A 27,976-nucleotide genomic window follows, 5' to 3' on the forward strand; every position below is an offset into this window, starting at 1 on the left:
TAGTGCCGGTGCCTCACAATAAGAAGGTCCTGGGTTCGATTCCTGGGCTCGGGGTCTTTCTGTGTGGAGTTTGCATGTTCTTCCCAAAGCTGGGTGGGTTCCCTCTGGGTACTCCAAATACATGCACCTGGGGATAAGTAGATTGGCAACACTAAATTGGCCCTAACGTGTGAATGTTGTCTGTGTTGGTCCTGCGATGAGGTGGCGACTTGTCCAGGGTGTATCCCGCCTCCCAACCGAATGCAGCTGAAATAGGCTCCAGCCCCCCCCCCCCAGCGACCACGAGACGGACAAGCGGTCGAAAATGGATGGATGGATATTCTCATTGCCGCTATAGTACCTTAGGTTAGCATATTTATCTAAGCTTAGCATCTTCTTGTAAGGTTAGCATATTTACGTAAAGTTAGCATATTTGAAATTTTTGTGGAAAGTTGTCATCCAAACAAGAAATGAAACCTTGATCAAGACATGATTCAATCCTTTGTTGCTAGTCTGCAGCGTACAGCGTCGTTTAAACCAATTCGTAGTCCAGTGGAATCTATTTAAATCAACATTCCTCCGATTAGTTGATTCATGTCAACATAACCGGGTGGTTAATGCGAGTGTGAATGTTGTCTATCTGTGTTGGCCCTGCGATGAGGTGGGGACTTGTCCGCCTTCCGTCCGGATGCAGTTGGGATAGGCTCCAGCAACCCCCGCGACCCCGAGAGGGACAAGTGGTAGAAAATGGATGGATAGTTGCAAAAAGAGGAATGAAAGAAGAACAAAAGAAATAATCTTTAGTTCGATGCCAAAGCTTTGAAGGCAAGTAGCAGATCCATTAATCTGATTTTGCGGTTATAATGAAGTCAACAATACTACAACACACGTTGACATAAACAGGATTACATTTTAGGTCCACAAAAGCGGAATGAAAAGACTAAGAAGAGAAGACTTTAGACCAGGATTTGATGAGTTTGTCAACATAAATAAACAGTGTCAACTGTAGAGACTCTATACGTTTCAGGTAAGCTAATAAGGTTTTCTTGAAGTTAACAAATGTTGGTTTTGATGGCACCCCGAAAGGGACAAGCGGTAGAAAATGGATGTATTGATGGGTTTTGATGGCTTCCATAGTTCATGTTTGAAGTATGTCGAAGCATGTAAAGAGCAGGTTTAGTTCACGTTATAGCGAGCGTGAATCCACGTGTCCCTCATACTGTTAAGGTCTTGCCCCGTCAGGCTCATTTTGGGGTTCTTGTTTTAAAAGGATGTTCAGTCTATGTTTTGTGTATGTTGTCAGCAAACACCTCCAATACCACCTATTCTTCTTCCAAACCTCCCATTTCTTTTTTGTTCTGAATTGTGGCACTTCTCTACTCGGCTTGGGCATCATAGTTGGCTCCGCCTGCCTTCTTCAGCTCCGTGCGAATGTAGTCCTCATCCACTTCCTTCAGATCGCTGATCATGAACTCCTTGGCAAAGTTCTGCACAAACAGACAAGGAGCTGACATTTTTCTAACACTCTGCAGAGTTCGAACTAATAAACTGATAAATAATGTAATCAAATAATAATGGATTAGAATTGACAAAACATGACGGTCGTATAACCCTGTCATGGACACAGCACGATAACAATAACAATTTAGGATAATTTACCTTTATGCACCACCAAAGTAAAAGTGAAAACCTTCAGCTTTATTTAGATTCAACATTAACAACAATTGCTGTTACTGTTGAATCTAATCAAACAATGTACAAAACCCAAAACCAGTGAAGTTGGCACGTTGTTAAATCATAAATAAAAACAGAATACAATGATTTGCAAATCCTTTTCAACTTATATTCAATTGAATAAACTGCAAAGACAAGGTATTTAATGTTTGAACTGAGAAACTTATTTTTTTTGGTGCAAATAATCATTAACTTAGAATAAATGGCAGCAACACATTGCAAAAAAGTTGGTTCGCATTTTTACCACTGTGTTACATGGCCTTTCCTTTTAACAACACTCCGTAAACGTTTGGGAACTGAGGAGACCAATTTTTGAAGCTTTTCAGGCGGAATTCTTTCCCATTTTTGCTTGATGTACACCTTAAGTTGTTCAGTACAGCCCAGGGTCTCCGTTGTCATATTTTAGGCTTTATAATACTGATGGTTCTTTTCCTCTTTGGTCCGGAGGACATGACGTCCGCAGTTTCCAAAAAAATGTGGACTCGTCAGACCACAGAACGCTTTTCCACTTTGTATTAATCGATCAGAGATGAGCTCGGACCCAGCGAAGCCAGCTGCGTTTCTGGGTGTTGTTGATAAATGGCTTTCGCTTTGCATAGTAGAGTTTTAACTTGCACTTACAGATGTAGCGACGAACTGTCGTTACTGACAGTGGTTTTCTGAAGTGTTCCTGAGCCCATGTGATGATATCATTTACACACGGATGTCGAGTTTTTGATGCAGGGAGAGGGATCTGAGGTTACGGGCATTGCTTTCGTGCAGTGATTTCTCCAGATTCTCTGAACCTTTTGATGATATTATGAACCGTAGATGGTGAAATCCCTAAATTCCTTGCAATAGCTCGTTGAGAAATGTTGTTCTTAAACTGTTCGACAACTTGCTCACGCATTTGTTCACAAAGTGGTGACCCTCGCGCCATCCTTGTTTGTGAATGACTGAGCATTTCACGGAAGCTGCTTTTATACCCAATCATGGCACCTACCTGTTCCCAATTAGCTTGTCCACCTGTGGGATTAAGTGTTTGATGAGCCTTTCTCAACTTTCTCAGTCTTTTTTGCCACTTGTGCCAACTTTTTTGAAACATGTTTCATGCATCAAATTCCAAATGAGCTAATATTTTCAAAAAATAAAGTTTATCAGTTCGAACATTAAATATCTTGTCTTTGCAGTTTATTCAATTGAATATAGGTTGAAAAGGATTTGCAAATCATTGTATTCCGTTTTTAGTTACGATTTACACAACTTGCCAACTTCACTGGTTTTGTGTTTTGTACATAATTCAATGATTGTCATTCTCACATGATGCATGAAGAACAGAATGTAAGAGTTGAGGTCCTATTGCGTAATAAAATTAATTAAATATATAATTGAATATATATTGAATTTTTTAATGAGCCAAATCCAGCCAAAAAACACATTTTATCATAAGAATGTAAATCCAATTAATTTGTTCCAGACACCCAAAATGTGTAACTTTCTGTAGAAAAGAAAACATTTTTACATGCATAAAACAAAGTGAAATACATATTAACTTTGAATGAAATGTATAAATAAACATTTAACTTCACTTATTTTTGGCAGTGAGTGGCGACACAGGAATTCAGGAGGTAAACCCTATGAACCCCACCTCCATACTCTGATAAGAGTTCTTTCTTGTTCAATAGTCTCTCACCTTTTTTTTTTTTTTTTATCAAAGTGCTGGTACTCATGTTATACACAAAAACTATTGAAATTACACAAATGTTCGAGACAATATATCACACTGTCGTGACTCTGCAGCCTTACATGCTCAAATGGGACCTATGATGATTCTAATCCACACTTCCTGGTGCTATAGTTAATATGTCTTGCAGATGTTTTTCTGTAAATCTTGCTTAGATCTTTCTCGAGTCACAATTCTAGTCCGTTTTTGGAGTCCATCTGCAAAAGGTTCTTGTGTGGAGGCGTTTCAAGATTGCAAATGAAACCATGTTCCACCCTCTCCAAGGTTTTCCCAATTAATCTTTTGAAAATGTACACGGTTAAATGTACATCTTGAAGACAAACATCACCGCTGTCAGTCGGAAATAAACTTCATAAACTTTATACCGGGTAATGCTTTTAATGCAACTTAAAACACATTTAATGCCCATGTCATACTGCAGATCCTTATTCTATGTAGTCAAAAGCGTACGATTGCCTGTATAGACATAAATGTAAGCATTTGACCATTATAATGTTGAATAAGTGAAAGGTTTGCCTTAACTGTGGCCAAATTAAGTAGGAATATAATCATAATATATAATAATAACAATGCATGTAACCCTTTCAAATGCAATAAACATTTTTCATTACGGTAGTATTTTTTTTTACCATTTTGATTGGAAGGTCAATAACTTATTTTGATTGAATACAAACAAAAATAAAATGGACTCTCAATCTCTGGGAAGAAAAATTTTACTTCAATAAATACTGAACATCTTGAAGTGCATTTTTTCCCCCCAATTAGAAAAACTGGGTTTATTATGTTAGTTTTGTTGTTTTTTGTTGCCAATGCCATCGCTCATGTTGCTCATTCAGTTTGAAGATGAAATATTCACACAGGGGCATTTGGCTTTGTAATAATCTTTTTTTCTCCTAACTTTTGTTACTTAGTGCTTCTCACTAGTGAATCGCGCGACAAGCGAGGTGATTTCCGGTGTATTCTGGGTGTGTAAGCTAGCCGTCCCGCCTGCTCATACCAAAACCAAGATTGTGGATGACTGACAAGAGGCTTAACTCTGTTAATTTTATTCTATTGTCAAATAAACGTGCCCAGGTGCTGAGGGCAATGCACAGAGTGAGACCTCTTGTATCTATTTTGAATGCCAGAGACAAAGAAAAGAAACATGCACAGACAAGTAATCATTTCATTTATTGTTAAACTAATTGACTTAGGCATGGCTTATAATTGTATGACATTTCTAATGTCTCTGGAAATCCTATTTAATGCTTTTTAATCCATTTAATGACCTCTAATGCTTTTTAATGACTCACGCGGAACCCTGAAGCAAGAAAAATGAGCTAGAAATTAAAGTTAGGCTCAATTGTTCAAAATATGCTAGCTTGATGCTGATTTACAATGGATTTGCCATATACATTCTACCGATTAGCATTAGTGATTTTGCATGGCAATTTCAACAACTCCAAAACTGGTAATGAAAACTATAACTAAGATGCACGCTACTATCAAAGAGATGGTATGTAATATGTACAATACATACACTATAAACACCATGTAGGACTGAACAAAAGATAAGACTGGCACATTTAACTTAATGGCACAGACTACTTCCAGGCTAAGTAGTCTATAGACTACTGCCATCTAATGTCTTGGAATTGCAACTACATGAAAAGTCTACCATATGATACAGTACAGTACTTCCACCAAATGGGACACAGAAGTGTAAAAAATCAAGATATAACAACTGGACAGAACAGTTTAGTGGTAAATGTTGGTGATGCACAGAAATTTCCCCACCAAAACGGGCCCAAAATTGCATTTTCGGCTTTTGGCCGAAAATCTATCGGCAAAATAGCACTGCCGAAACAGGACATTGGATGATTTAAGCAAGAATCACATGATTGTCAGGAGTGGTAGCAACATGACTGTGATGTGGACATACTTTAATATATCCAAGATAGACCTGTGGACGGCCATCTGCAAAACATGCAATGTGGAAATACTAAGAGGGTAGTGGTAAATGCTGCTCTTTCAAGGAGTGGAAGCTAGTGTGACCGTCTGTGACTGCTTTGTGTGTGGTGGAGGATCACAGCACTAACTGTCTACACTTGCGGTGCGACAGAAGTCAAGCGTCTCTAAACACAAGTAGAGTTTCCAATAATAACAGAAAAAATTTGATTTGTCGCTTGTCGTTTTAAATGAAGAAAAAGTCTGATTGTAAAATTCAGAGCAATGGAATGAAACTTAAAAAAATGCTCTCTTGGTAGTTTATATTTCGAGATGGCTTATTTGCTCATTTTACTGTCACTCAATAAGTGATTCACACTCAGACAAATCATCCAATCCTCACACAGAAGGCCATCATCCAGGCCAGCCCAATGCCTATATACTACCAGGGATATGGTGAAATGGTTTGCCCGAGACGTTCACACGAATCAACAGACTACGACCAACTACTGACTACGACGGTACCACTGGCTTATACGGCGTCGAATGGGTGCTACAAATTGAAAATTCAAATATTTTATTTATTTATTTTTTCATTTGTTTTATAAAATTATTTTATTTTTGACAGTACCACGTAACATATGTTTTAATTGCTGAAGCGGGTTTATTGAATGTTAAATGCGCCGAAAAATAGACCGTTTTGTACACTGTTAAGGGGTCTAATGCCCAGTAGTGTGCAAGTGTGTTTCTGTATAGTATCTCCAGCCGTGTCCATGTGGTGACATAAATTACGGTATTTTGAGAGGTGAAGTCGGACATCACTGAAGGCCTAGGTGAGAAACGCACGGCCTGCCACTGCATTTTGTAATACCATTTACATGAATTAAATGCCACAGTTCTCTTATAAGTTATCAGTTATGATACCCATAATGAGATGAATAATATTGCAGCCCTTTGAAACATTTGTGATTAAGGGCTATCTAAATAACCTTCGATTGATTGATTTAATACCCTGTCGTTTTTAATAAGTTTCAAGACATATATCAAAATTATTCTTACTTGTACTTTGTAAACCCTTTAAGTTTGACCAGCCTTTTAAAGTGGATCATATTCATACATTGACTGCTTTGCTTAATTCATTATATAATTTAATTCCACAAACTGATATGCTACAGGTCTTGTATGTACATATAAATGTTTTAAATTAGACTGTTTCGAATTTTTGGTTTACAGCCCTGGTTTCCTCATTTCAAGTTTAAGCCCAGAATTTTCATTTTTGTGCATGTCCAATTAAGGTTGAATTATTTTTTTTTTTTAAACAGACATTTATTAACAAATTTGAATACACACATAAGTACTGAAAATTGGTGCCGTTGTGTACAGGTAATTGCTACCGTATCGATTCAAATTTGATAGGTAACAGCATGCTGGGTATGTTTAAAGTTGCGGATCGTAAGCAGCGCTTGTAGCTTTCTTAAGATGCTCACAGACTGTAGCGTAGTATGAGCATACTCAAAATGTCCGCAGTCATTGGAGCTTCCATAGTCGCGAGCATTTCCACGTTGTAGTTTCCGATGAAATTTCTGTGAAACATTACATTTCCCACAATCTCCGCACATTGTTTAAATGTTTCTGTCACACTGACGACAAGGGGCTGGAGTTGCTATACCTCCTGGTGTTGCAAAACAGTAAACTAGTGAAAAGGGTCAGTATTATGTATGGGCATTAAATGCCACAGGAGACAAGGAAGAGGAATATTCTCAGCAATTGGCATACTTGCCAACCCTCCCGAATTTTCCGAGAGACTCCCGAATTTCAGTGCCTCTCCCGAAAATCTCCCTGGACAACCATTCTCCCGAATTTCTCCCGATTTCCAGCCGGACTTAAGGCACGCCTCCTCCAGGTCCGTGCGGACCTGAGTGAGGACAGCCTGTCGTCACGTCCGCTTTTCTTTCATATAAACAACGTGCCGGCCAAGTCACGTTATAATATCTACGGCTTTTGGCGAGTGCACAACTGCACACAACAAGAAGGAGATGAAGAAGAGACAGTCATGGTGACCACGAGTGACAGAGAATAGAAGAGGATGGACAATTCAATGTGTTCAGTGTTCTGTGGTTACTTTTTGGTTGGCCAACGGTTTACGTTGTATTGCGCACCCTGATGGCAAGTGTGGGAGTTGGTTCTGAAGTATGAAGTAAAGAGACGTAACTTCATCACCTCGCCTGGTTATTGACTCCAACCCAGAATATTACACTGCCCATCCTATGCTCCTTCAAAGGCTGTGCTACTGGCTGCAAAGCATTGCACTTTTAAATACAACAATGAGTAGAGGAGTGTTATGTGTAAATAAATGAACACTGAAATTCAAGTATTTCTTTTATTTATATATATATATATATATATATATATGTTGATGCAGTACAGCCTGAGGGATCGAAGGTCACGGGCTTAGCTGCTTACGTGCAGTGATTTCTCCAGATTCTCTGAACCCTTTGATGATATTACGGACCGTAGATGGTGAAATCCCTAAATTCCTTGCAATAGCTGGTTGAGAAAGGTTTTTCTTAAACTGTTCAACAATTTGCTCACGCATTTGTTGACAAAGTGGTGACCCTCGCCCCATCCTTGTTTGTGAATGACTGAGCATTTCATGGAATCTACTTTTATACCCAATCATGGCACCCACCTGTTCCCAAATTGCCTGTTCACCTGTGGGATGTTCCAAATAAGTGTTTGATGAGCATTCCTCAACTTTATCAGTATTTATTGCCACCTTCCCCAACTTCTTTGTCACGTGTTGCTGGCATCAAATTCTAAAGTTAATGATTATTTGCAAAAAAAAATTTTTTGATCAGTTTGAACATCAAATATGTGTTGCACAGTCATTAAAATTTGAGCTTCGCGCGCACAGGCGTGGCAGACGTCTGCTTTGAATGCATGTGGACTTGTGTGGACTACGTTCCACCAGAGTATGTTTGGGCTATTAGCGTGAGCAAATTCCATCTCTGCCAACAAAATGACAAACAAAACTAAGCATCATGTTAGCCTTGATTGTGTGCTTCGACTTACCATACAATAGCAGTATGGTGCGTTCGGTGACATTCTCTAACTGACTTTATCAAACTGTTACTGCATGCACAAACTTTATTTGGCCCTGTGGTGGTTTATTTTGCAGCTGTACTCAATAAATCAAAAACATAGTCACCATGTGTTCAATCCTGCTAAACCTAGACAGTAAATGAAAACCCATATATATTTTGGTGAAATTGATCACTTTTGGTTTCAAATACAAATGAGACCAACATTTATGAAAAGGACTGACCCCAGGATTCAGATATTTGTAGTATTAGTAATAGTTACTTTACATACATCAGTGTGAGATTTTGCACCCAGAATTGACAATGTAGTTGATACATCAAGCAATTTTCTCAAAGGGAGCGTCCTAATGTTCTCACATAATGGTAACCTCATTCAGTTTCTCATGCTCAAGACACCTGAGTCACTGACCTGCACAATCTCTTTTACCAGCGATTTGTCTGTGCTGATTTTGGCACGCTGCAGCCCACTGATACTCTCTCCAATCCAGGTGATGAGGGTGAACTTGGCTCGTTTGCTCATTGCGTCTCCCGTCATGATCCGCAGGAAGCAAAACAGACGAGCATCATCTAAGAGAGGAGATACAGACTTTGTGTTTGACTCAAATACAGAGCACAGTCCGAGGTTCTTGGTTGGAATCGCAGCTTGCAGCTTGAGTGTTCCGTGCTTTTGTGGCTTCCAACTTCTTCACACAGTCAAACAGTAACATCAGATTCAGAATCAGCATGTATAATCGGGTACAATGATAACATGTATATAGGAATGTACCAACATGAACATTTAATATCATGGTTATAGTGGCCAAAATGATCAGTTATTATTGCGGTACAAAACAGTTTATATACACACAATGAAATCTTTTGACCAAGTTATTTAAAAAAAAAACTAAAATAAATAGACACACTGTTAGAAAAGCCACTCTTTTGCATGTTGTGTGTTTCTTATGCTTCACTGATAGTGTTTTAGTCTTAGTATTTTATCTGTTTTAATGGCTAAGCTTTTATTGTTTTAAATATTGGTTTGTACCGTAGCACTTTAAGATGTATTGAAATTAAAAATGCAAAACAAAGACAATCTATTATTTCTATTCATTATTTATGGTGGGCATTGTGGCGTGCTATTCTGTTCAATGGTCCTTGAACGCACTGTAAAAACACCTCCGTATCGTATTCCTCAGTGTAAAGAACAATCACTCTGCTCAGAGAGCACAGCTTGTAGGTTCAACATTCACAGAATAGCTTAGTTTCTCAGAGAGCAATGTGTTTACATAAGCTTAGATTGGGATATGTCGTTGTAAAAAGCTGTAAAAAGTGTCACGTGTTCTGCTATATGTGTGCTTTGTTCCCTTTTAAGGGAGACTTTAAACATGTGAAGGTTATTGTGCTTTAGTAAAGAAAATATCCTAAAATGCCTTCAAAAAAGTATAAAAGCCGACCACACAATACAAAAACCTAATGATTGATAGAATGCTAAAAATATTATGACAGACAACCTAAAAAAACTGAATGGAATTGTAAAGCCGTTTTAATTGATAAAACACCCAGAATGTAGATGAAAATAAGGAATGTGGGATTTACAATATTAACTACAAAAGATAAAACACTGAGTATTAAGAATATATGAACGGCACTTCTTTACTTCTAATATCAACTCCTCTGAATTGATCTTTAACTATAACACAATATGCAACAAATATGCGACCAATACGGCAAAGCATTTAGATAAATGGTGGAACAGGGGTTAGTGCATTTGCCTCACAATACGAAGGTCCTGGGTTCGATCCCCAGGCTTGGGGTCTTTGTGTGGAGTTTGCATGTTCTCTCCCCTTCGGGTACTCCGGCTTCCTCCCACCTCCAAAGACATGCACTTGGGGATAGGTTGATTGGCAACACTAAATTGGCTCTCGTATCTGAATGTGAGTGTGAATGTTGTCTATCTGTGTTGGCCCTGTGATGAGGTGGCGACTTGTCCAGGGTGTACCTGCCTACCGTCCGAATGCAGCTGAGATAGGCTCCAGCACCCCCTGCAATCCCAAAAGGGCCAAGCGGCAGAAAATGGATGGATGGATGGATAAAAACTCCAACATAATTAATATAATTTCACTTTCCTGCAGAACAGAACTTTGATAGAGAACTCAGCTTCTGTGTCTCTGTCTGCCACTCACGTCTCACCCTGGTTGCACTGTTACCCAACCCCACCTATTCTGCCTGGAGCTGCTGTGATGTAGCCTCTAGGATGCCTGTAATAACCTGTACATTACACAAAAGAGCAGCTCCCATCCATTGGAATACTCTCTATAGTTAAAAATGTACAGTCATTTAAAAAAAGGCGCTGCAAATCATATTGTCAGCTCCGGATTTGATGTTGAAAGTTAAAAAATATTATTTGGCATCACAACAACTTTTTTATATTATGTTTATAAACTCAGGAAATCTGGGTCCTTCGTTTTTATTTTTCATGGAGGTCTTCAAGCTGCTCTTTGTCTGATCCCTCACCTAGGACCAGTTTGTCTTGGGAGACCCTACCAGGGGGCATAAAGCCCCCGGACAACATAGCTCCTAGGATCATTGGGACACGCAAACTCCTCTACCACGATAAGGTGGTAGATGAACAAGTAGATTAATAATTCATTTTCAACCACTTGTCCTTAATAATTTTGACAAATTAATAGAATGGAAAATGACACAATATGTCACTGCATATGTCAGCAGACTAAATTAGAAGCCTTTGTTTGCTTACTTACTAATAAAAGACAAGTTGTCTTGTATGTTCACTATTTTATTTAAGGATAAAATTGCAATATGAAACGTATGTTTAATGTACCCTAAGATTTTTTGTTAAAATAAAGCCAATAATGCAACTTTTTGTGATCCCCTTTATTTAGAAAAGTACTTTCGATACTTTTCGATACTTTTCTAAATAAAGGGGACCACAAAAATTTGCAAATGGCTTTATTTTAACAAAAAAATCTTAAGGACAAGTGGAAGAAAGTTAATTATTAATCTACCTGTTCATTTACTGTTAATATCTGCTTACTTTCTCTTTTAACATGTTCTATCTACACTTCTGTTAAAATGTAATAAACACTTATTCTTCTGTTGTTTGGATGCTTCACATTAGTTTTGGATGATACCACAAATTTGGGTATCAATCCGATACCAAGTAGTTACAGGATCATACATTGGTCATATTCAAAGTCCTCATGTGTCCAGGGACATATTTCCTGAGTTCATAAACATAATATAAATGCTATAATTACAGTGGATGTCAGGTGTAGATCCACCAATGGCGTTTGTTTACATTCAAGAATGGCGTCATTTGCGGTGACGCCGGTGAGCTACAGTGTGTAGTGAAGCATGTTTAGCTATTCCTTGTCCTGCAGGGATGATACTTGTAAGAAACGTACTTTATTTGTCCCCATGGAGGCGAGGATTAGTGATTTAGAAGTAGCTAAAACAATGCAGACTGCGGCTGGACTTTAGCCGCTAGCTAGCTAGTCATGTCTAAAAGCACCTCTTCCTGAGGGAGTTTCAGTGTTATAGCTTCAACTTTATCGTTAGTTTTTACCATGAATTGATTAACGTGGACCCCGACTTAAACAAGTTGAAAAACGTATTCGGGTGTTACCATTTAGTGGTCAATTGCACGGAATATGTACTGTACTGTGCAATCTACTAATAAAAGTTTCAATCAATCAATCAAAAGCCAAAATGCGTCCGTTCTCCCATTTCTGTCTGCACACATTGTCTGCTTGTAAGTACACTGTGATTGTGCGCTGCCGAACAAGCTCCTCTGCTCATAAAACCAACAATGACACAATGACACGACGAGACGCCAAGTGGGGATGTGTGGGGGTGGGCGACCGGTACTTTTTAGAGGCGGTATAGTACCGAATATGATTCATTAGTATCGCGGTACTATACTAATACCAGTATACTGTACAACCCTAATATATACATATACATACTGTCAAGAAAGTTGAAACTCTCAGTCAAACCCTTAATCAAAAGTGTTTAATCAAGTGTGTTAATCAAAACTGTTTTAACCAAGTGTGTTTAATCAAGTGTTTTATTACAAGATCTCACAAGTACTAAAACAGTAAGAAGAGGGAGGAAGGCAAGATTGTTTTATAAATATATCCGCAATGTGGTTTGATTTCTTATTTTTTGAACCAATTTATATTCCACATACACAAAAACAGGTAAAAATGGGTAAGGTACTGTACATTGGTTTTGCATAATAGCTCCCCTTTAAATCATTTGGGTTTTGCCTTCAAAGCATTCCTGTATCAAGGGACATACTCCCCGAGTTTGTAAACAACCAAAAAATGATGTTGTAGTAATAAGAACAAGAACAAGAAAAATAAATGATAGCAAAACCAATGCAGTTTCTCTCCTCCTCTCCTTGTACATTCTTGGCTCGCAGGTTATAGGTTATACATCATTTTAGCTGTTTGCAAATGCACCAAATCATTTAATTTCAATAATTGTGATTTATTAAATAAAGGGTTTGTATGTTCTCTATATCCAACATTATGTATTATTCTAATTGATCTTTTTTGTAACACAGTAAGTGAATGAAGCGCACATTTGTAGTTGTTTCCCCATATTTCTACACAATAACTCAGATATGTAACACTAGTGAGCAGTAGAGAATATGAAGTGATTTTTGGTCTAGAACAGTGGTTCTTAACCTGGGTTCGGTGAGTCGGGGTCAGGGGTTCGGCGGAGGTCAAAACACACCCGACTCATCGTGTGAATAAAAACTTCTCCTTATCAGCTTTACGGATACGGCAACAGCAGAAGTCAGACTGATTTGCAGGTGTGTAATTTGTTGTGAGTTTATGCACTGTGTTGGTTTTGTTGTTTGAACAAGGTGATGTTCATGCAAGGTTCATTTTGTGCACCAGTAAAAAAAACATGGTAACACTTTAGCATGGGAAACATATTCACCATTATTAGTTGATTATTAACATGCAAATTAGTAACCAATTGGCTCTTAACTAGTCATTATTAAGTACTTATTAATTCCTTATTTCGGCATGGCCTTATTATAACCCTAAACCTCTAACCCTAACCCGAACCCGAACCCTAACCCTAACCAAATAACTCTAAATTAAGTCTTTGTTACTTTAGAATATGTTGCCCATACTAAAGTGTTACCAAAAACATACTGTATAATAACTTTGTCTTGAATTTGAAAAAAAAAGGGGGGTTCGGTGAATGCGCATATGAAACTGGTGGGGTTCGGTACCTCCAACAAGGTTAAGAACCACTGGTCTAGAACATGTTTTGCTTTATTCATTATTGACGTGTTTCTTGCTACTTTATGTTGTATATTTTTTTTTACATGAGATTTCCAATTCATTTTATCATCTATTATTACACCCCAAAATTTGTTTTCTTTTACCCTTTCAATATCTACTCCGTCTATTTGTATTTGTGTTTGACTTTCTCTCCTACTGTTCCCACACAGCATTATTTTAGTTTTACTGAGATTATTTTTAATTTGTTCATTTCTTCTGTTATTATTTGTACTATCTTCTGTGTGTTCTCTCCTGAACAAAATGCAGTTGTATCATCTGCAAATAATACTAACTTTAAGTCCTTTGTAACTTTACAAATGTCATTTATATAGAGATTGAACAATTTTGGTCCGAGTATTGATCCCTGAGGTACGCCACAAGATATTTTTAGCTCTCTGGAAGTGTGTTCGCCTATCTTCACGTATTGCTTCCTGTTGGTTAAGTACTTTCTAACCCAGTTCAAGACCAACCCTCTGATTCCATACCTTTCTATTTTGTTTATTAAGATGCTGTGATTAATTGTGTCAAATTACTTTGTTAAATCCATAAACACTGCAGCAGCACATTTTTTACTATCTATTGCATTTGTGATATCTTCCGTTATATCGATTAATTCCATTGATGTTGAGATGTTGGCTCAATGTTGGCTGTTGAGTGTTTCATTTTTATTTATGAATTTGTCTAATCTGTTGTTAAACAGTTTTTCAATGTTTTTAGAAAATTGACACCAGAGAATAGATGCCATTGTTACTCTGCGCAGTCACAGGCACGTCAGCTTGCTTCAAGGTGACCTGTTATGCAAAACCAACTTTTCCGAACTATTGGTACCTGTTTATGTGTATTTGGGATCTGCATGAGTCCCGAAAATTTGAAATCAAACCTTGGAGGCATTGCAGAAATATTTAAAAAACAATCTTTTGGAAACCGTTTTGAATTCATCCAACTTGTGTTGTTTTTCCAATTGGTAATATCAGCAAATATCTCCATATATGGTAGACATTTACCCAAAGAGCTTTGCGCGAGTGCACTATTGTAATCAGGCATTGTGGTGAGTAAGTTCCTTAGTTTTCCTCTATCTTTTTGTTGTAGGTCAGACTGGCTCGTACACAAGAATCTGAATCTAAATCAGCTTTATTGCCAATATATATTTAACAAGGAATTTGACTTGGTAGACTGTGATCTCTTTGTTCAATGCCAGAAACAAAGAAAATTGTAACAACTATGCATCCTCCGCTGTTGCCATTTTAATAAAAGCAGAGTATAGTTCAAACTTATATCTATGAGTAGACTCTAGGGTTTCACTGACATGTAGTTGATTGTGGTGCACCGCCGTGCCAAAATAAAAGCTGCCAAAACTTAATAGGGTTTTTTTTTTTTACATGAAAACATATTTAAGTAATATATTGTATAATTGGATATGTTTAAGCACTAATGGCCATAATTAGTTTAAAAAACATCTCAAATATCATACAAATGTTCCTCTATGCTTTACTTAAAATAAAAAAAAAAAAGGTGCATCTGAATCACGTGTCTACAGCTGATCACACACCAGTAATTGGTTAAAGTAAGGAGAGAAAAGAAGTTCAAAAGAAAATATATTTCAAGTTAACTCATGCATTTCTTATTCAAACCTGTAAAAATTACCCTAATTTTGATAATAATATCGACAGTAATGTCTTACTTTACGTCGTATGGACATCTCTTTGTGGAGTTTTCATGTTCTCCCCATGTGTGGGTTTTCTTCGGGTACTCCGACTTCCTCCCACATTCCAAAAATATGCATGTTAGGTTCACTGGAGACTCTAAATTGCCCATTGGTATGAATATGTGTGTAAATGACTATTTGTCTATATATGTGCCCTGCCATTGGTCCTGCTAGTTTTCGCCTGTCAAAGAGCTGGCCCATTGCATATTAGCATTAAGCTAGCGGCATTACGGCCAATCTTGCTACGGTATAATTGATTAGAATTTATTTTTTTCAGTTTATTTCCAAACTGTATTATTTATTTAACATGATTCCTACATGTATGTGCACTTAATGTGTAAATTAGTGTACTTTCCTCTGTGTGCTTAGTTTTACAGGAACTTCATTGTTGAAAATATCAATAAACCACCTCGAATACATTTTTTTCCATCACGAATTTAAAGGACTGGTTACGTATTTGGCAAAGTAAGTTCCAACATTCAGGGAAGGAAGAATATAGTGTGACCTGTGTTACATTTTACAATAATCAGCAACAATTTAAAAGTAGAGCAAAATGATGAAAAAAAATATGTTAAAAGGGAACTGCTCTTTTTTGGGAAATGTGCCTATTGTTCACAATCATTATGAGAGACAAGAAGAGAGATTTATTTTTTTGAATGCCGTCTAAGTCGTAAATAAACAAAAGTCTGGTTACATAGGAGTCAATGTGGGTCCTCTATTCTGCTCATAAAGCCCTCTAAATCGCCATCCAAAAAACTCCAACAAAATACACACACACACACAAACACACACACGCACACCAGTGAAGTTGGCACGTTGTGTAAATTATAAAAAAAAACAGAATACAATGATTTGCACATTTTTTTCAACTTACATTCAATTGAATACACTGCAAAGACAAGATATTTACCGTAATTTCCGGACTATAAGCCGCACCAGCTAAATTTAGGGGAAAATACAGATTGCTCCATATATAAGCCGCACCCGACTATAAGCCGCAGGGTTTTGATGTGTAATTACCGTAGTATATAGGGGTTCCTGCTACCACGGAGGGGATTGTCCGGACAGAGATGACTGTTTGGGAACGCAAAGCGTCCCATTTATTAACAATAAATCTTTCAATCATTCAATCAAACTTTCACATCTTTGACATGGCGAACAGCATCCGTGCAGAGTACAAATAATACAACGGCGCAAAGTAATACAAAGTGCTCGCATGTACGTTATCAAAATAACCAGCCTACCGGTATATGAAAAGTCAGTCTTTAATCATTGTGTCATCGTCTTCCTCCTGCGTACTAAAACCACCTAAATCCTCTTCGTCTGTGTCGGAGAAGAACAGGCCGTAAATAAGCCGCACCCTTGTATAAGCCGCAGGGACCAGAACGAGGGGAAAAAGTAGCGGCTTATAGTCCGGAAATTACGGTAATGTTCGAAATGAGAAACGTATTTTTTTTGCTAAAAAAACATTAAATTAGAATTTAGTGGCAGCAACACATTGCAAAAAAAATGGCAAAGGGGTGTTTTTAACTATGTGTTACATGGCCTTTCCTTTTAACAACACTCAGTAAACATTGGGAACTGAGGAGACCAATTTTTTAAGCTTTTCAGGTGGAATTTTCTCTCATTCTTGCTTGATGTACAGCTTAAGTTGTTCAACAGTCAGGGGTCTCCGTTGTCGTATTTTAGGCTTCATATTGCGCCACACATTTTCAATGGGAAACAAGTCTGGACTACAGGCTGGCTTTCATCAGGGGAGGTTGGAGGTTCCAAGATGGCGCCAGTATGTGCTGTGGCTTGCCGTCTCTTGCTGTCAGCTTTGCTTGTTTTTGTGCTGTTCGCGTCTTTTGTTGTCTCTGTCAAATCACTGTTTGTGTATGACCGCCAAACGCTGTTGGATCTTTGTCCCTCTCACACGGATATGATCAACTTCGACGTTGGTTTTACAACGTCCCAGTCAGCTTTCTCATCTGGCTGGATTCCTGCCTTCCTTTTTCGCCCCCTGGCTCCTCTCCCCCGGCGAAAGAGTCATCGGCGCCGCGGTAAACGTGGCGGCCAGCTGGTGAAAGTTAGGGCACTCCTGCCCCGGCTTTCCGTGGCTTCCCGAAAGAGGTATGGTCCGGTACCTGGTTTCTTCCTGCACCCACGTTTGCTGGATCCCGCCGGGTCCTGGATTGTTCCTGTCGTCGGTCTGCAGGGGGAAACTCGCCCGCCTCGCTCCTGCTGTCCCCGCCCCCGGAGGCGCGGAGTGAATTCCCGCCACCTGCGGGCTCTGTGTCGGGCCCCACCCGGATCAGCAGCGGCCTTGGAAACGCCGGCCCCCGTTAAGTTCGGTCTTGTTAACGCAAGATCCTTGACAAACAAAACATTTATCCTGAAGGATTTATTCGTCTCCCGCGGACTGGACTTCCTCTGTGTGACGGAGACATGGCTGAGAACTGGTGAGTTCGCTCCTCTAAATGAACTTTTATCACCGGAGTGCTCGTATTTTAATTCTCCGCGGTCGTCTGGCCGAAAAGGAGGAGGATTAGCAGTCGTTTTTAAAAATGACTTTAAATGCCGTCAGATCCGCTTGCAATCCTCCTTTTCAAGCTTCGAACTTTGAACTGGGTCTTTCTGATGTTGTCCTGTGTGCCGTCGTCTATCGACCACCCAAGTACCACAAAGACTTCATAAATGACTTATCTGAATTTCTGGCCTAAATCCTGCCCAAATATGATCGTGTTCTTATTGTTGGTGACTTTAATATTCACACCTGCTGCCCAGACGAACCTCTATCCAGGAGCTTCCTGAATGTCATTGACTCTTTTAACTTTGTACAGTCTGTGTCTGGTTCCACACATGAACGCGGGCATACACTAGACCTTGTACTGTCTTATGGTTTTAATGTTGACAATGTCGTTGTTGGTGATGCTGTGTTTTCTGATCAGAGTCCTGTTATGTTCAATTTAAGTTTGGACTTTGATGTAAAACCACTTGCCGTGCGTCATGGCCGTGTTATTAGGTCTGACACCGCAGCCACCTTCTCCCCTTTATTCACTGTCTCCATGCAAAGTATACGCCGAGGGACGGCGTGGCGAAGTTGGTAGAGTGGCTGTGCCAGCAATCGGAGTGTTGCTGGTTACTGGGGTTCAATTCCCACCTTCTACCTTCCTAGTCACGTCCGTTGTGTCCTTGGGCAAGACACTTCACCCTTTGCCTCTGATGGCTGCTGGTTAGCGCCTTGCATGGCAGCTCCCGCCATCAGTGTGTGAATGTGTGTGTGAATGGGTAAATGTGGAAATACTGTCAAAGCGCTTTGAGTACCTTGAAGGTAGAAAAGCGCTATACAAGTATAACCCATTTATCATTATTTATCATTTATCATTATACCACACTCTGCAGACACTGAACAATTGATGTGCTCTTTTCTTTCTACATGTTCTGAGGTTCTGGAGAGTATAGCGCCCCTCAGAGCTATACGTCCAAAGCCAATACAGGAGCCTTGGCTCAATGAAACCACACGCACAGCTCGGCGTGAGTGGTGAAGGGCGGAGCGCAAGTGGAAAGGGGATCACTTGGAAGTCTCCTATCAAATTTTAAAAGAAAACTGTCAGGACTATCAAAGTGTGGTTAAAGCTGAGAAAACAAAATATCTGTCAGACTTAATTTTAAATAGTATCAGCAAGCCACGTGTTCTTTTTAATACTATTAGTTATGTTCTTAATCCGAATCCAGCCACTTTACTGGAGATGACAAGTGAAACTTGTGAAGCATTTATCTCCTTTTTTAACGATAAGGTTGCTTCTATTCGGGCAAATCTTTCTCGTTCTCCATTGAGTTTTAATGTGGTCACTCAGTTCTCTGCTGTGTTTTGTCAGTTTGAGCCTGTGTCCATACCTGAGCTTACAGGAATAGTCGACAAACTAAAACCCTCGTCCTGTCCCAAAGACCCAGTCCCCCCTCGCTTTTTTAAAGAAATCTGGGACACTATTGACTTGTCTGTTAGGGACATCATCAACAGCAGCTTGATTTCTGGCTGTGTCCCCTCTTTTTGTAAAAGAGCTGTTGTTGAGCCTTTGATTAAAAAAACAGGTCTAGATCCTACAAGTTTGTCAAATTATCGGCCCACTTCCAAATTACCTATTGTGTCAAAAATTCTGGAGAAATGTGTTTTAGCGCAACTGCAGCCTTTTTTAGATGAAAATAGCACTTTAGATCCATTTCAGTCTGGATACAAAGCTTTGCACAGTACTGAATCTGCACTTTTAAAGGTTTTTAATGACTTGCTTTTAATGTCTGATTCTGGCAGCTCTGCCATTTTAGTGCTTTTAGATCTTACAGCTGCATTTGACACAGTCGACCACACAATTCTTTTAGAGCGCCTGAGAGACTGTGTGGGTGTCAGGGGGACTGCATTAGAGTGGTTCAGATCCTACCTGTCAGAGAGGTCCTTCTCTGTCAGGCTGGGGGACGCCACCTCTTCTTCTGCTCCGCTTTACTGTGGTGTCCCCCAGGGATCTATTCTAGGCCCCATCCTGTTTTCACTATACATTCTCCCTCTTGGAGAGATTTTTAAGAGACATGGAGTGTTCTATCACTTTTATGCAGATGACTGCCAAATTGGCTAAATTGGGGCCCTGAACAGGACTTCCGGTTCCGGTTCACCGTGCGTGACTGCTCGCCGTCTGTTCGCTGTTGCGAAAAAGGCTAAGTATCGCTCTATCTGTGTGCTTTTAATTGTTCTACAGCTTTCTTTATCACTTCTCAAACATATTTAGTGGTACTATTTAACTTGCAAATCACCCGATCTCTGTCCCACCACCCTTTCCTCAGCTAGCTAGCTGCTAAGCTAGCGTGGAGAAAGGCAGCGCCGGTCAGAAGGTAAGTAGGAAGCTACTCCCGCAGACCGCGACCACTTCCCTGAGGACAGCAGGAACTTCACTCGGTGACAGAAAACACTGTGAGTAATGGCTTCCTGCGCGTCTTGCACCATACTCACGGAGAGGTTGGCTCTGCTAGAGGGCCGTGTCCGCCAGTTAGAGCAGAGTAATGTCGTAACTTTAGATGTTGCGGACACATCTGCTAGCGTTAGCTGTAGCGAGCTAACTAGCCCAGCTTGTTTGATTGATTGATTGAGACTTTTATTAGTAGGTTGCACAGTGAAGTACATATTCCGTACAATTGACCACTAAATGGTAACACCCGAATAAGTTTTTCAACTTGTTTAAGTCGGGGTCCACTTAAATTGATTCATGATACAGATATATACTATCATATATACTATCATCATAATACAGTCATCACACAAGATAATCACATTGAATTATTTACATTATTTACAATCAGGAGTGTGGAGGGAGGGTGGGGTGGGGTGGGGATATGGACATCAAGTAGTGGACATAGAGAGAGAGAGAGAGAGAGAGAGAGAGAGAGAGAGAGAGAGAGAGAGAGAGAGAGAGAGAGAGAGAGAGAGAGAGAGAGAGAGATCAGAAGGCATAAGAAAAAGAATCTGCATTTGATTGTTTACATTTGATTATTAGCAATCCGGGGAGGGTGTTAGTTTAGGGTTGTAGCTGCCTGGAGGTGAACTTTTATAGCGGTTTTGAAGGAGGATAGAGATGCCCTTTCTTTTATACCTGTTGGGAGCGCATTCCACATTGATGTGGCATAGAAAGAGAATGAGTTAAGACCTTTGTTAGTTCGGAATCTGGGTTTAACGTGGTTAGTGGAGCACCCCCTGGTGTTGTGGTTATGGCGGTCATTTACGTTAAGGAAGTAGTTTGACATGTACTTCGGTATCAGGGAGATGTAGCGGATTTTATAGACTAGGCTCAGTGCAAGTTGTTTAACTCTGTCCTCCACCTTGAGCCAGCCCACTTTAGAGAAGTGGGTAGGAGTGAGGTGGGATCTGGGTTGGAGGTCTAGAAGTAACCTGACTAGCTTGTTCTGAGATGTTTGGAGTTTAGATTTGAGGGTTTTGGAGGTGCTAGGGTACCAGGAGGTGCATGCGTAATCGAAAAAGGGTTGAACGAGAGTTCCCGCCAGAATCCTCAAGGTGCTTTTGTTGACCAGAGAGGAAATTCTGTAGAGAAATCTCGTTCGTTGGTTAACCTTTTTGATTACCTTGGTTGCCATTTTATCACAGGAAAGGTTAGCCTCTAGAATGGAACCTAGGTAGGTGTAGCAGTCCTAAGCGGCCTACAAGCTACGGTGTACCGGTTGAGACGCATAATAGATTTAGCTCTTTAGCTAGTCCTACACCCCAGTCTACCGGGCACCACACCTTAGTCATAGGGGACTCCATCACCCGAAACATAAAGCTTAGCAAACCAGCCACAGTAAAGTGTATCCCCGGGGCCAGAGCACCTGACATTGAAGCTAATCTTAGGGAGCTAACTCGCAACAGGCCTAGTAAACACGTACGACAGGCTAATCGCACCACTAATTATGCGAATATAGTTGTACACGTTGGCTCCAATGACACTAGAATGAGACAGTCAGAGATTACAAAGAGAAACATAGCCAGGACTTGTGATCTCGCCAGAAAGATGTCCAGGCATCGAGTAATTGTCTCTGGCCCCCTGCCTGCGAGAGGCAATGATGAGAGATATAGCAGATTAGTCTCGCTTAACAAGTGGCTGGCTAGCTACTGTAGGCAACAGGGACTAACGTTTATCGATAACTGGCCCTCTTTCTGGGGCAAACCAGGCTTGTTTGTTTTTGGTCCGGCCCTCACTGACTTGGGACCATTGCAAAATTATGTGCGTCCCAAAGTCACCAGCCTTTGCGTCACTATAGACAGCGATTTTAAATTTGACAAAAAAGTCAATGGCGTTTTAAAATCGTGTTTTTATTATCTTCGTCTTTTAGTAAAGGTAAAACCATTTTTATCTTTTAACCTTTTTGAACAAGTCGTGCATGCTTTTATTTCATGTCGCCTGGACTACTGCAATGCACTTTATGCTGGCATTAGCCAAAAAGCTCTCTCCAGGTTGCAGTCAGTTCAGAACGCGGCAGCACGACTTTTAACAGGGGCCAGGAAACGCGAGCATATAACCCCAATTCTTCAGAGTTTGCACTGGCTCCCTGTTCATTTTAGAATTGATTTTAAAACCTTGCTGTTTGTTTTTAAAGCTTTACATGGACTGGCACCTCAGTATATCTCGGTCCTCATCCAAATTTACACTCCTGCGCGCGCTCTGAGGTCCGAGAGCCAGCTCCAGCTCGTGGTGTCTAGGACGAGACTTAAAACCAGGGGAGACAGGGCCTTTTCTGTGGAACACTCTGCCCCTCCATGTTCAAACTGCTTCCACAGTGGAGTGTTTTAAGTCTCGCCTTAAGACCCACTTTTATTCTTTGGCTTTTAACACTACGTGAGTTGTGTGGTCTTCTGTCCTCTGTTGTCCTCTGTGTTTTTTATACATTTTTAAGACTAGTTTACTGTTTTAATTGGTTTTACCCTTTAAAATTGTTTTTAATCATATTTATTTTTTATATTGGTTTTCTATTCATTTATTTTTTGTTTTTATTCAGTCATTAGTGTAGCATAATATTGTTTTTAATATTGTTTTTAACATGGCTGTGCAGCACTTTGGAAACATTCTTGTTGTGTAAATGTGCTATATAAATAAAGTGGATTGGATTGGATTGAAAAGGGTGGAGTGCCATCTCCGGGTTGGGGAGGATATCTTGCCCCAAGTGGAGAAGTTCAAGTACCTCAGAGTCTTGTTCACGAGTGAGGGAAGAGTGGATCGTGAGATCGACAGGCTGATCGGTGCGGCGTCTTCAGTAATGCGGACGCTGTATCGGTCTGTTGTGGTGAAGAAGGAGCTGAGCCGCAAGGCAAAGCTCTCAATCTACCGGTCGATCTACGTTCCCATCCTCACCTATGGTCATGAGCTTTGGGTTATGACCGAAAGGACAAGATCACGGGTACAAGCGGCCGAAATGAGTTTCCTCCGCCGGGTGGCGGGTCTCTCCCTTAGAGATAGGGTGAGAAGCTCTGTCATCCGGGAGGAGCTCAAAGTAAAGCCACTGCTCCTCCACATCGAGAGGAGCCAGATGAGGTGGTTCGGGCATCTGGTCAGGATGCCACTCGAACGCCTCCCTAGGGAGGTGTTTAGTGCACGTCCGACCGGTAAGAGGCCATGGGGAAGACCCAGGACACGTTGGGAAGACTATGTCTCCCGGCTGGCCTGGGAACGCCTCGGGATCCCCCGGGAAGAGCTGGACGAAGTGGCTGGGGAGAGGGAAGTCTGGGCTTCCCTGCTTAGGCTGCTGCCCCCGCGACCCGACCTCGGATAAGTGGAGGAAGATGGATGGATGGATGGATGGATTGGATTGAATCTAGTACCTGTACTCTTTTACTACGAAGCCACGCTGTTGTAACACGTGCCGAATGTGGCTTGGCATTGTCTTGCTAAAATAAGCAGGGGAATCCATGAAAAAGACATTGCTTGGATGGCAACATATGTTGCTCCAAATCCTTTATGTACCTTTCAGCATTAATGGGGCCTTCACAGATGTGTAAGTTACCCATGCCTTGGGCACTAATACACCCCCATACCATCACAGATGCTGGCTTTTGAACTTTGCGCCTATAACAGTCCGGATGGTTCTCTTCCTCTTTGGTCCGGAGGACATGACATCCACAGTTTTTTAAAAACAATTTGAAATGTGGACTCGTCAGACCACAGAACACTTTTCCACTTTGCATCAGTCCATCTTAGATGAGCTCGGGCCCAGAAAAGCCGGCGGCGTTTCTGGGTGTTGATAAAAGGCTTTTGCTTTGCATAGTAGAGTTTTAACTTGCACTTGCAGATGTAGCGACAAACTGTAGTTACTGACAGTGGTTTTCTGATGTGGTGATATCCTTTACACACTGATGTCCCTTTTTGATGCAGTACTGCCTGAGGGATCGAAAGTCAAGGCTGTGCCGCTTACGTGCAGTGATTTCTCCAGATTCTCTGAACCTTTTGATGATATTACAGGCCGTAGATGGTGAAATCCCTAAATTTCTTGCAATAGCTCATTGTGAAAAATGCTGTTCTTAAACTGTTCGACAATTTGCTCACGCATTTGTTCACAATGTGGTGACTTTCGCCCCATCCTTGTTTGTGAATGACTGAGCATTTCATGGAAGCTGCTTTTATACCCGGTCATGGCACCCACCTGTTCCCAATTTGCCTTTTCACCTGTGGGATGTTCCAAATAAGTGTTTGATGAGCATTCCTCAACTTTCTCAGTCTTTTTTGCCACTTGTGCCAGCTTTTTCGAAACATGTTGCAGGCATCAAATTCCAAATGAGCTAATATTTGCAAAAAAAACAACAAAGTTTAACAGTTCGGACGTTAAGTATCTTGTCTTAAAGTACCCATGATTGTCACACATACACTAGGTGTGGCGAAATTATTCTCTGCATTTGACCCATCACCCTTGATCACCCCCTGGGAGGTGAGGGGAGCAGTGAGCAGCAGCAGTGGCCGCACCAGGGAATCATTTTTGGTGATTTGACGCCCAATTCCAACCCTTGATGCTGAGTGCCAAGCAGGGAGGTAATGGGTCTCATTTTTATAGTCTTTGGTATGACTCGGCCGGGGTTTGAACTCACAACCTACCCATCTCAGGGCGGACACTCTAACCACTTAGCAGTCTATTCAGTTGAATATAGGTTGAAAAGGATTTGCAAATCATTGTATTCTGTTTTTGTATATATCCAGTCGCGATCAAAAGTTTACATAGACTTGTGAAGGACATAATGCCATGGCTGTCTTTAGTTTCCAATAATTTCTACAACTCTTATTTTTTTGTGATAGAGTGATTGGAGCACATACTTGTTGGTCACAAAAAACATTGATGAAGTTTGGTTCTGTTATGAATGTATTATGGGTCTACTGAAAATGTGTTTTTCTGACATGGACTTGTTTCTTTAGCATTGTCCACACGTTTAAGTCAGGACTTTGGGAAGGCCATTCTAAAACCTTCATTCTAGCCTGATTTAGCCATTCCTTTACCACTTTTGACGTGTGTTTGGGGTTATTGTCCTGTTGGAACACCCAAATGCACCCAAGACCCAACCTCCGGGCTGATGATTTTAGGTTGTCCTGAAGAATTTGGAGGTAATCCTCCTTTTTCATTGTCTTGGTCAAAAATTCAACCAGAAGTTTGTGCCTGGCTACCGAAAGCGCCTTATTGCAGTGAAACTTGCTAAGGGACATGTAACCAAATATTAACATTGCTGTATGTATACTTTTGACCCAGCAGATTTGGTCACATTTTCAGTAGACCCATAATAAATTCATAAAAGAACCAAACTTCATGAATGTTTTTTGTGACCAACAAGTATGTGCTCCAATCACTCTGTCACAAAAAAATAAGAGTTGTAGAAATGATTGGAAACTCAAGACAGCCATGACATTATGTTCTTTACAAGTGTATGTAAACTTTTGATCACAACTGTAATGCTAGGTGAACACAGGTCTCAGATACTGTCATTCATGTTCTTGCAACAAGACAAACTTCCCTTAGTTGAGTAACATTTTGAGCGCACTTCCTGTTAACAATGTTACACACTGTTGTACAAAGCATCCCAAAAAATGGGGCAACATGTTATACCTCTTTTAATGCAATACAACGCTGCTTAACTGCTGTTGCTGGTACAGTTAGGCCTCAAGGCTAATGTGTGACAGAGTAGAGTCTTAAAAGATTAGTGTGCTGCTAAGTCAAGCTGTTTGCTCCGCAGACTGTCAGGGGACAAATAAACCTTGATGCTTGCGATCATTGCTGCACTCACCAGTGCACATCTTCTTGAAGTCCTCATAGTCCGTCCCTTGTTCTGCAGGCACGATCATGGAGCCTTGGTATTTAAACACAGCCCTGCAAGACGGAGAAGAAGACAATGAGCACTGAGTTGATTTGTGTTCTTTTCCCACAATGTGTTGATTGTGTGAGACGCCCATGCAAGGTGGCACTTTGTGTGGCAGCTATGTGTCACTACTGCCATCATGTTCTCCATCTGAATACAGGACAAAGGAAATTACTTCTACTCCGCCAGGCCTCTACTGAAAAAAGGGGCAGGGCAACACAAGCTGCATGTGGTGTTTTTTTTCAGACAATATTCATGTACGGACATGCACAAGAATTCTGACAAGCCAAATCAGGTCTTTGTTTATTTTAAGCTATTTTATCAGGGTTCATTCTTTATGTCTGTGCTGAGTAATGTTATCTCCATGCAGCCAGTAAACATTACTGAGGGCGGTTAACAACTATTCATAACGGGAACTACATTGTTTCGCGGATTAAATTGATTGATAACGTACATCCCCGGCGTAGTGTTTTTGTAGGCGGTAACGTAAACACATAATATGTCAAGCAAACATAACACACTCACCAGTTTGTGTCCGTATTGTCGTCTCTTACTTGGTTGTAAGCCTCCCGGCAACCCTCTTTATCGATCTGGGTTGCCATTTTTCTGATAACAAGGGAGTTAAGACTGTTGAAGTGATCAACGTACAGTACTGCGACGCGGAGCTAGCTTAATTGTCATGCAGCGACACAGCGGCTAAAAAATAAAAACTCAAAATGTTGTACAAATAACCACTGTAGCGAAGATGAACCGGTCGAAACGGAATAAGTATATCGTTCTCTCGGACGCTTGGTGCATTTCCTGTATGTGGCCGCTTTATGGGCGTTGGTGATGTGACTGGGAGTCCATCAAGCTTCCGGTAGAGACAAGTCGACTCACTTCCGCCTTCTGGGGCTCGTCGGCGTCGTAGCAATTTCCGTGCGGAATTTTCAAAATAATACGACATGACTCAGGCGAGTTGCAACCGAGTGGCATTGTATTATATTTAGAATTAAAATAAGAAATATTCTAGGCTTTTTATTTTAATTGTTCATCCTTCCCTATTATTCTATTCTGCCCCCAAAATAGGTTCCACTAGATGTAGATCATATTTCAAAATGTTTAAATAATTAGTACAATCACCGAGTTGCAACCGAGTGACGTTGTATTATATTTAGAATTTAAATAAGAAATAGTCTATTCATTTTTTTTTTTAGATTTTTCATACTTCCCTATTATTTATTATATTCTGCCTCCAAAATAGGTTCCACTAGATGTAGAGCGTATTTTGAAATTTTTAAATAATTAGTACAATCACCGAGTTGCAACCGAGTGGCATTGTATTATATTTAGAATTTAAATAAGATTTTTTTTTTTTTTAGATTTTGTATCCTTCCCTATTATTCTATTTTGCCCCCAAAATAGGTTCCACTAGATGTAGATCATATTTACAAATGTTTTAATAATTAGTAGAGTTGTCCGATAATATCGGCCTGCCGATATAATCGGCCGATAAATGCTTTAAAATGTAATATCGGAAATTATCTGTATCGTTTTTTTTATTGGTATTGTTTTTAAAAAATATATATATTTTTATTTTTATTTTTTATTAAATCAACATAAAAAAACAAGATACACTTACAATTAGTGCACCAACCCCAAAAAACCTCCCTCCCCCAT

General features: G+C 40.2%; 1 protein-coding gene across 1 annotated transcript; it reads right to left on the reverse strand.

Moving 5' to 3' along the window:
- Window positions 1-766: 766 nt before the first annotated feature.
- Window positions 767-27,190, reverse strand: cotl1 (coactosin-like F-actin binding protein 1). Its single transcript, XM_062022365.1, has 4 exons — window positions 26,843-27,190; window positions 26,246-26,328; window positions 8,873-9,030; window positions 767-1,466 (listed from the first exon to the last, which is right to left on the reverse strand). The coding sequence occupies exons 1-4, from the start codon at window positions 26,917-26,919 to the stop codon at window positions 1,356-1,358; spliced, it is 429 nt and encodes a 142-aa protein (XP_061878349.1). The 5' UTR covers window positions 26,920-27,190; the 3' UTR covers window positions 767-1,355.
- Window positions 27,191-27,976: the final 786 nt, after the last annotated feature.

The sequence above is a fragment of the Entelurus aequoreus genome, linkage group LG16, assembly GCF_033978785.1.
Source record: "Entelurus aequoreus isolate RoL-2023_Sb linkage group LG16, RoL_Eaeq_v1.1, whole genome shotgun sequence".
Lineage (NCBI taxonomy): Eukaryota > Metazoa > Chordata > Actinopteri > Syngnathiformes > Syngnathidae > Entelurus > Entelurus aequoreus.

Excerpts from the sequence above, each read along its gene's own strand:
- cotl1 (XM_062022365.1), bottom strand. The coding sequence starts at position 26,919 with ATGGCAACCCAGATCGATAAAGAGGGTTGCCGGGAGGCTTACAACCAA. Across the intron at positions 26,329-26,842 it reads GACAATACGGACACAAACTG|GGCTGTGTTTAAATACCAAG; the intron begins GTGAGTGTGTTA and ends TCCGTCTTGCAG. Across the intron at positions 9,031-26,245 it reads CTTCAAGAAGATGTGCACTG|ATGATGCTCGTCTGTTTTGC; the intron begins GTGAGTGCAGCA and ends CTCCTCTCTTAG.